The sequence below is a fragment of the Gavialis gangeticus genome, unplaced genomic scaffold (genome assembly GCF_001723915.1).
Source record: "Gavialis gangeticus isolate Ggan-Ray unplaced genomic scaffold, GavGan_comp1, whole genome shotgun sequence".
NCBI lineage: Eukaryota > Metazoa > Chordata > Crocodylia > Gavialidae > Gavialis > Gavialis gangeticus.
In genome coordinates, this window is record NW_017729007.1 from 6,424,783 (window position 1) to 6,435,023 (window position 10,241).

The 10,241-nt window shown below is 43.1% G+C and overlaps 1 protein-coding gene across 1 annotated transcript in view; it reads right to left on the reverse strand.

Annotated features, from left to right (window-relative positions):
* IQUB (IQ motif and ubiquitin domain containing) overlaps positions 1-10,241 on the reverse strand; it is a 79,581-nt gene that overhangs the window by 45,823 nt on the left and 23,517 nt on the right. Inside the window, exons 7-8 of the mRNA XM_019509272.1 lie at positions 9,772-9,982; positions 5,539-5,714 (exon numbers count right to left, since the gene is read on the reverse strand). Of these exons, the coding sequence (XP_019364817.1) occupies positions 5,539-5,714; positions 9,772-9,982 (387 nt within the window). The remainder of the gene's footprint in view (positions 1-5,538; positions 5,715-9,771; positions 9,983-10,241) is intronic.

A 10,241-nucleotide genomic window follows, 5' to 3' on the forward strand; every position in this document is an offset into this window, starting at 1 on the left:
CACTACACCAGAGCACCAGGAGTTTTCAAAGATCCATGCCAGAGGCTGGGCTATGATGCTTGCCAGCTCGAGTACCTTGGGGTGTAGATTGTCAAGGTCGGCTAACTTGAAGGTATCCAGCTTCTCAAGGTGTTCATGAGGTCAGCATTAATGGAGGGCAGGGGATCTCCCTCACCTGGACCACCCTGTCCCGTGGTGGGCATGGGTGTCCCATGGGACTAATGAAAGACCGACGCAAAGTACCCATTTCACAGGTTGGCTTTTTCCTGGGCATCAGTTGTCAGTTGCCCCATCTGGTTCAGCAGGGGTCCAATGCTGCCCTTGCTTTTCCTCCGGCTCCCCACATATCTGAAAAAGGACTTTTTATCGTCCTTGATGCTCGAAGCTAGTTGGAGTTCAGTTGCAGCCTTGGCTTTCCTCGTTTGCTCCCTGCAGGACCGGACCAGTGCAGAATATTCCTCCTTGGAGGTGAATCCCATCCTCCATTCTTTGTAGGCCTTTCTTTTTAGCCTCAGGAGGTCTGCTAGATCCCTGGAGAGCCAGGGGGGCTGCTGTGCCCTCTTGCTGCCTTTCCTCCGAGACGGAATAGAATTAGCTTGTGCATTGAGGATCACTCCCTTGAGGAGCAACCACTCTTCTTGAACTCCCCTCTCCCTGGGGTCGTGGTCCCTTAGGGCCTTGCTGACAAGCCTCTTGAGCTTGTCAAAGTCGGCTTTCCTGAAGTCAAGGACTTCCGTGTTGCTGACTGACTTGCCAGCTTTATGGTGGATGGTGAAGGTGATCAGCTTGTGGTCACTGTCACCCAGCTTCCCATTGATTTAGTGCCGAAAAAAACACAGTACGGCTCTGATAATCAGTTAATGAATTTACTTTAGACCAAACTTGAGCAAATTTGCAGATGACATGAAACTTGGAAGAACTGTAAACATGTTGGAGGATGTAAGTGTACTTCAGAAGGATCTCAACAGGTTGGAAATTTGGGCTAGTGCTCAGAGGATGAAGTTCAATATGGACAAATATAAGTTGATACACTTTGGTAGGAATAATCAAAAATACAAATACGAAATGAGTGACACCTGGCTGCATGACAGCTCTTATGGAAAAGGACTTGGAAGTCTTGGCAGATCAAACAATATTAATCTGCAGTGTAATGCAGCTGCACAAAAGGCCAATGCAGTGTTGAGTTGCATCAATAGAAACATTAGGTGCAAGACCCGGGAGGTGGTAATGCTTCTCTGCTTGGCAGTGGTTAGGCCTCATCTGGAGTACTGTGTGCAATTCTGGCCTCCACATTTTAAAAAGGATATAGAGAACTTAGAGGGTCCAGAAGTGGGCAGCAAAGATGATCAAAGGTTTGGAAGACAAGTCATGAGGAGTAGCTGAAGGAACTAGGCACTTAAAAGGGGACATGATATCAGTCTTTAAATACCTTAAGGGCTGCCATAAAGAGGGTAAGCACCTTTTCCTCTTGGTGCAGAGAAGAGGACACGGACCGGTGGCTTGAAGTGTCAGCAAAGTAGGTTTAGACTGAATAACAGGAAAAACTTCTTCGCTGTGAGAATAGCGAGGCAATGGAAGTTGTGGACTCTCCACTAGTGGAGGTGTTCAAGAGGAGGTTGGATAGCCACTGGTCAGAGATGATCTAAGTGTAGCTATAACATTAGTATTTCCCATGCTTCTGGGCTTTGCTGATTGTTCCTCTTCCCCCTCCCCAACAGCTTTTTTTTTTCTTCAGCCAAGGCTGGGGACTTTGACTGGGGTGTGCCAATGCTCCTGCTGAGACTAAAACCCAGCAGGTATGGAAGTGACAGGGTGGGGGCAGAACTGCAGCTGGGTGGAGCATGGGGCTGGGGTTGGCGGCAGCGTGGAGCCCAGGCCCTGGGGGTCAGCAGCAGCGCAGAGCTCTAGTGGGCAGTGTGTGGGTGAGAGGATAGGGGTGTGTGGGGACTCTCTCCAATCCCACACTCCCTCCATGGTGCACAGCCCTGACAAGTAGTGGCAGCAGTAGGCAGGGGTGCTCAGGGCACTCATGCCCGGCGCAACTGCTGGTGCCTGGCGGCGTAAGGCTCCAACCAGCACTGCGCATTGCGGTGAGGAGTGCAGCCCCTGCTGGGCCGGCTCTATCATTGGAGCTCCCTGCCAATGTTCTCTCTAAGGTGTAGTGGTTTGTGAACGCACCGCTTGTTGTGAGGTTGCTGGCTAGAGGGTCTTGCCCCTCTGCTCAGGGTCAGACTGACTGCCATATTTGGGGTCAGGAAGGAATCTACCCCATGGACAGACTGGTATAAACTGTGGGGGGTTTCCGTCCTCTGCAGCCAGGGGCATGGCCCTCTACCTGGGACCTCTTGAGCAAATATTGACAACATTTTATAGAAGCAGGACACTAGCTGCTGTGGTTCCGTGGTTTACCTGTGACAGGTTAGGGTGGTAGGTCTATGTTATGTCAAGGTTGAGGGTATTTTTATGTAAAGTTTAGATTATGGCTGTATGGGATGGTTTGGATAGGGGTATTTCTGCCTCAGGCAGGGGAGTAGATGCCCTCCGAGATGCCTTCTAGCCCTGCTGCTTTAGGACTCCATGGCACTCAACCTTTCTAAACTAAAGGCACTACTTCCAAGCTTTTCAGAATTTGGAGATATCCCATTTCAAAAACTAATTTATGTACTACAGTGCTTACCTCCTTGCACAGGGGCTGGATGGTGACAAGTGAGAACTTGCCTTCTCACACCTTGCAGCACCCTGGTTAAGAATCACTGCTCTAGACCAGTGATGCTAAACCTTTTTGCACTATGGGCCGCATGGGCAAGGGCCAGTCCATCTACAGGCCAGATTCAGCCTTGCAGGGGAAGGGAGTGTGACAGGACCCTGAGGGACTTCGGAATTTGGCAGTGGGATAGGGGTGGCACTGTTAATTGCCACCGCTCCCCCACCACAAAATTTTTCAACCCTTGAGAAGCCCCATGGGCCTGATGTCATGGCCTCATGAGCTGAATTCGCCTGCAGGCTGGGGGTTGAGCACCCATGCTCCAGACCAAATTACTCTGTTTCAGTTTAGTTCTTTACCACTTCTAAGTCATGAAGTCTTGATAAAAGCTAGTAATGACCTACACTGGGTCAGAATGTCTGCTGATGTAAATTCAAGACATGAAAGGGATGCTCCAAACTGTGATTCAGCCCACTGATTACTACCCCATGGTCCTAGTCCATGTGGGTACTAATGATGTGGCCAGGAGAAGCCCTGATCGCCTGATCGAGGACTACCATGCTCTGGGGTGAGTGGTAAAGGAGATAGGCACACAGGTGGTTTTCTCTTCTATCCTACCAGTGAGTGGACGTGGAAGACGACATGAAACGTGCATCGCGGAGAACTATGAAACTATGAAGTTTGTTGAAATCAATGGGACATGCAGGATTTAGTCCACCGTGACTTCAGCCTCCTGACTTCTTTAAGACCACAAAAATAAAAAAATAGAAAATGGAAGTTCAGGTGCAAAAATGCACAAGAAACTACAGCAGCTGTATAAGTAAACCAACAGCTTTACCTGAATAGATAATTAAGTGCTTACATTTTCCTACACAAAACTGTCCAGGCTGTGGGCATGCCTGCAGAGCTTGCACATACAAAATAAATCCATGCAATTCAGCATGTATTCCTACATGCCAGAAGGAATATCAAGAGTTAGTGTTAGGAAAACAATACCAGCAGCTTATCTTGATAAATAAAAATAGAGGCTAACATGATGGAAGTCAGCCTACCACACCTAAAATGCTCTCCCAGGGCACAGGCAAACTTGACTGTACAAAAACAACTGAAGAACATACGATTTTTTTGCCTGACTAGACATGGATTTAGATCACAGAAGATTGCCAGTAGCTAAAACCTACCACACAGAACTTCTTTTTTCTGTTGCTGGCTCCTACAGCTTCTTCAACCCCCCACTTGAATAGTAGGAGAAATAAAAATAAATATTTAAACTATTGTTTAAGACATATCAAAACAAGCAGTAGCGGTGTGCATCCTTTGAAATAGAGGAGCGATGGTATATTAGATAGGCTACAACAGTAACTATTTTAAGGAAATTTATGCCATTACTACATTACTTAAGACAAGAACCAAGTCTCTGAAAACTCTGAGAATATCTAAAAGTAATCTGAAGCCTCCAAATCGATTTGGAAAAGGTTCGGTGCCAACGCAGCAGTCCTCATCACACTGGACAATGCTACTATCTCCAGCTGGTAAGTCTGTTGTGGTGGGCAGAGGGGGGAGCAGATCAATGCCCCCACAGAAGGGGAAGGATTGGGGCTGGTACAAGCTGCCCAGCTGGGGTATGGAAGCATGGAACTTGGGGAGGGGGGTTCCTGCCACTGTGCACTGCCAGTCTGGGATGGTGCAGGGAGGGCTGGGCTGGGCTGCGCTCCAGGAGGCTAGCCCCGGCCACCCACCATTGGGCGGTGCTTCATGGGGCAAGTGGAGCCAGGGCTGCGCTCCGGGACACTAGCCCCAGCCACAGCCTGGAGCACAGCCCTGGCTCCACCTGCCCTGTAGAGTGCAGTGGAGCAGGGGCTACAGGGCCCCCTAAAATTCCCCACAGTCCCTGCCACTGGCCCCACTCCGATCTGGGTGTCTGCTGCCATGCCCTGCTGCTGCTCACCCAGCCAGAGCGAAGAAGTGGCTTGTCCGGGAGGCTGGCCGAGTGGCGGGAGGACGTAGCCCCCACTCTCAGCACCTTCCACTGCTTGTCCAGAGTACAGCTTGGCTCAGCCCACCCCGCACAGATCCGGGGGGGGACACACCCGCTCCCATGCCCTCCCAGACTGGTGGAGCATGGCAGTACGCAGTGGCGGGAGCCCCCCTCCCCAAGTCCCTCACCCCATCTGGGCAACTTGTCACAGCCCCAGCCCCAATCCCTCCCTCGCTGTGGGGACATTGATCTGCGCTCCCCCCCGCCCCGCAGTTTTGATTATTGACACTGGGTATTTTTGAAAGAAAGAAGCTAATAGGCAGAGTAATTAAACATTTCACAAGTAGATAAAGCATGAGTACTTGGGCTTGCATAGATTTGTACATCAAAACAATGAATTCTATATTTTATGCAGTATAATACAACCATAACACACTGCAACAGCTCTAAAAGAGAACTACGAAACATTCAATAAGCACCTGATATCAGACAATCTGGTGCTTTATACAGTATATTCCTATAATAAAAATTCCATCAGGTCAGCATTGAAATAATTTATACCCTGTCATGCCTAGGCTGAAACACATAGACTCTTTGATAATGCATTTTTCTTCACTCTTTCCAACAACTAGGAATATTTGGATCAAAAACATCTGCAATTCTGTGCTGAAGAACAACAAAATTCATTAAATTCTACCAACATAAATCAACTTAAAGAATAACTAATAAGTGAATACACCCATATTTAACTGCTCATGCTACTACAGCGCTTTACTTTTGTCTCTGAATTTGTAAATACTATTATCTGTTTTAACTTTGGAAACATCCATGTTAAGACTGCCATTACTTCACTGACCTTATCCAAAAAATATAGTATCGCTTTTTGCTGGTTCTCTTCATCTGCATTTAGTTTGTGTCTCCCAATAGAAGCAATCAGCTGTGTCTCTTGTTCTAGAAGTGAACAGAGGGCTGCTTTTCTTTCAGCTCCACCGAGAGTGCTGTTAATATGCGCAATCTCCTCTTGTCTCCACACTATATACACATACACAAACAAAGTCTTAATTTTAGAATGTCTGAAGGTTAACTAGCTGGGCATTTTGCTTTCATAATTTGCCCATACACACTTATTTTTCAATGATTGATTGAAGCCAAACATTCAGTTCCTTAACTTAAAAACACAGAAGTTATTTGTTTTGAAAATCTTCATTCACATAAATAGCACAGAGAAAAATCAAACTGTAGAGGTTACAGTTATCATGAATTCATTCACATTCTTACTACTGCCAATTTAAACTCCAGAATCCTAGACAGTTTTGCATGAAAAAGAAAACCCTAGTCCAGGGGTCAGCAATGTTTTTGGGCAGAGTGCCAAAAACATCTGCAAACTTGACTTGTAGGATGTTGGCATGCCAGGGGTAGATTGTGGAGGAGCTGTGAGGGGCCCAAACCTTGTTCTGGCAACGCAGGTCTGGCCCCTTCCCTGAGGCACACATGCCAAGCAATGCCTTCACATGCCGCTCTGACACGTGGGCCGAGGGGCTGCGTACCCCTGCCCTAGTCCTTATAGTTACAAAGATGATCTTCAAAAGATGAACTGAGCATACAGGGTAAACTTACTTTTAATTTTAAGCTCTTTGGACACTTAGACAAAGACTCAAAGGTCTAAATTATCCCAAATCATCTCAGTGGAGGTGTTAACAGTGAGGTGTCTATTTATGATGGTTTAAATTTCAATCTTGTGAAGGATTTCAATGCTTATCAATCCATATAAAAAAAAGAACCAGTATCCTATGAAACACACCCAGGAAACTGGGAGTGACATAACAGCTTAAGCTCTTGCTACTGGTTTCAAGATATGTCCATTTCATCCCATTTACAGATCACATTGCAAGGGATAGCTCATTTTGGCATCTCAGGAGGAGAGAGGTCCATTAGTGGAGATATCTAGGTAGATTAACTAAGCACTGCTTTCCTTTCCTCTTCACCCCTCCAAGGCTTGAGCACTACACACAAGAACCATACACCCAAGTCACAGATGAAAGTTATTGCATTATGTTCAATAGTTGACAGTAATGAGAATCTAGCCTCTTGACTCCTAAGGGCCAAATGAAGAAATAGGAAGCTCAAGAAATTGCTAGATTAGCTGTAGCACTTAGATAACAAAGTTGTGTGGTTTACAACAGATATTACTGAATACATCTACAGACACGTAGTTCTATACCTGACTGTGTTGTAGAGAACAATGTGACATATTATGAGTGCTGATATATGTAAGACAGATCTCCTTATGAACATTTGTCTACTCTTAAGAAAATGAAGAGGTTTTAAAACTGAACAATGCTTTTTTGTTTACTGTATAACTTATCTTCTTTGTGAGAGTTTTTTTTGCAAAGTCAAAACCCTATGCATAAACGTTTTCTTAAATTGTCATTATTTAAAAACAGTTAAAAAATAATGTATCCATTGCAAGTATGCTCTACATGTATTTGCGAGAAAATGAAACCTAACATGCTTTTCCATATTAGGGAAGAATTGCTGAAGAAAAAGGTTTGTGTATGATTAAATTATCTCCAGAATCTCATACTTCTTCCATTTCAAACCCATTTTCTTAATGCTCTTTTTGCTATAGAGTTAATATTAAAGTTTCCCAACAAGTTCAGAGCATCACAAGATACTTTCAGAACAGCCATTTTAGCCACTAGCACCACACAGCACAAAACTGCACAGTAGTTCACATGTCACAAGGGGGCAACCTTTTCAAAGACAATGCTGGCAACTCCAGTAAGCAACTTTACACACAGAGTTATTGGAATTGTCAAGATTTACCAAAAAGGGCTAAGCAACAATGTTAAAAAATAAACCAGGCAGCATACATACTTTACAGATATGCAGAAATCTTTATTTGGCCCATTCCTTGTTTCTTTCCAGTTTTAATTAATCGTTATCATGTGTGCACTTCACAATAATTAATAACATTTTGTTACTAATAAGTATACACACAGGAACATAATAGATCTTGTTTACAATTCACACACCACCCCTGCCAAAATTTTGTTACAAGCTGTTGCTAGTTCTGACTGACCCTGTAACAAAATCCCCCTGTTGTGATCACCAGTAATGCCCTTCACAGATCTCTAGAGGAGAATAATCTCATTCTATTACTGTCACAGTGATTTAGCTTGTGTAGACTGCTGACACTGTAAGAATGTGAAAGTAGTGCTAGCTGCAGGTAGGAAAAATATGAGTGATTCCTAGAATCACTAAGCTCTGTTCCAATGAGGAGCATGACTGCTGCCAGTTGCAGCCTAGAGAAGGAATCAGACAATAACAACAAACAAAAACAGAAGCAAACAGTCAGATTAAAGACTAATGCTTTCAACCAGAGTTAACAGACATTAAGTAATGGAATTTTGTTTTTATATAATTTATACTGGCACATGCTTCACATGTTGCCTTGATATGAATTTGGGAACTTGCACAATTCAGGGTTGTTGTTGTATGAACACAATGGTATTTAACTGAACAAAGAGAAACACTTGTAAACCAGAAGTTTCAAATCTACAGATATCTAGGCTCATTCAAGAATTCAATGTTAAGATTTATTTCTATTGCAAATAAGCCTCTTACAATTTAAATTAAAAACTGATTGGATTACACAGCCAGCTAAAATACTGTTGGCTGTGAAACAGCCTTTTAAAAAACTCTTAGCCACTGTTAGTGTTGCTGTTTCATAATCATCAGCCATACAGCATTCCCTTATACAGCTGATTATGAAAAAGCAAGTTCACTTGGTTTTGAATACTCAAATCTAGCACACCTTACAGGAGCTCTCTCTCAGAAAGTGCTAAAGGTATATAAAAAAAATGGAGACCCAGAACATCATGTGTCACTTTTAAGAATTCTGGTCACTAACAAGAATGCTTGTCACTTGACTAGTGATTTACCCTCTCAAAAATTAGAAGTGATCTGCCAAAGGCACCCTAACAAGTGTGGCATAAAAAAAAGAAAAGAAAAGAAAAGGAAGAAAAAGAACGGCAGCTCAAGAGTTGTTGTATTACAGTCACTAGGGTCTGCTCCCTCTGCCACATAGCAAGCCAATGACATAGCAGCATCTTTTGCTATAGTTAACTCACAAAACTCAACATGAGACATTTCAAAAGCACATTCTGTACTCTATATGCCAATACCGGCATGAAGCTATTTTTTACATGTCTATTGGTTTTCTTCAAAAACATTTTCACTGATATTTTCAACATAGCACTTGTGTGTTTTGCTGATTCCTCTATTAGCCATTATGACAGTGGCTAATATTACCACCTCTGTATTACTACCACCTACAAGAGAGAAGAATCAACATCAATCTAACGTAAAACACTAGAAAAGGACACAATGCTGTACAGCATATTCTACCCACTTAATATTTTCCACAAAAATCTACCCCAAACTATAAGTGGGAAATGTTAGAGAAGTCTTTTTTTATATTAGAAATGACTCACTCCATTAGGGGCAGCATACAGGATACTAAGCAGCATGTTTTAATTTTGGCAACTGTTTCCTAAACAATGACACAAAAAGGAGGAGGACAAAGTGAAAAAAACTTAAGACAAGAAAGCATTGGAAAGGCTTAAGCAAAATATGCCAAATGCCTTTTTACTTTTTGGCTGAAGTTTCACAACCTTCTGGTACAGTTTAAATGTTTAACATTCTAAACTACGGGCATTAAAAGATAGGTCTGGTCTAGATTTATTGTCAACTGGGTAAGTCCATCAATTATTTTAATCTTACTAAATTACAAAAACATTTCCTGTTCTTCCAACTGGACTTGGCATTAGAGATGGATGAAGCCAACAGTAAATATGCCAAACTGAACAATTATCAGCAGCATTCAGTAAGCTGATTATTTCCTAACAGGAATGAAGAAATATTTGGTTACTAGATAGTTCTATACAAACAAAGTATTTCAACTGCTAGCTGACAAAATAGTAGAAGTATTCCCACTGATGCCAGGGCTCAGTAAGATATTGTTTTCAACAAGACCTAACTTTGGGGCCTAAGCTGATTTGAGAATGTCCCTTTAAGAAAAACTTACATTCTAAAGCATTATAAAGCAGTTCAAAGTCTTCCTTTGTTTTAGGATTCAATCTTCGCTCATGCTCCCTTCTCAATTTTTCTTCCTTCTCTTTTTTCCTTCTTACTTCTTCTTGTGCCTCCCATTCCAACCGTAACCTTTTCTCTTGTCTTAATTTCCGTACTGCATTTATGGCATGCCATCGTCGCAAGTAAGTCTGTATTATTACCACCTACAAGAGAGAAGAATCAACATCAATCTGAAGTAAAACACTAGAAAAGGACACAATGCTGTACAGCATATTCTACTCACTTAATATTTTCCACAGATTTCTCTTGTACTCAAACTGTGATGGTATTTTAAATATTCATAGAAGTGAGCAAGCGTTATTCCACATCTAGAATATAACAAAGCTCTTTTCTTCAGCAATAGCAGGAATAGCCACAGGGTGCATCATTGACCACTAAGGTTCAAATTATTGAATTCCTCCC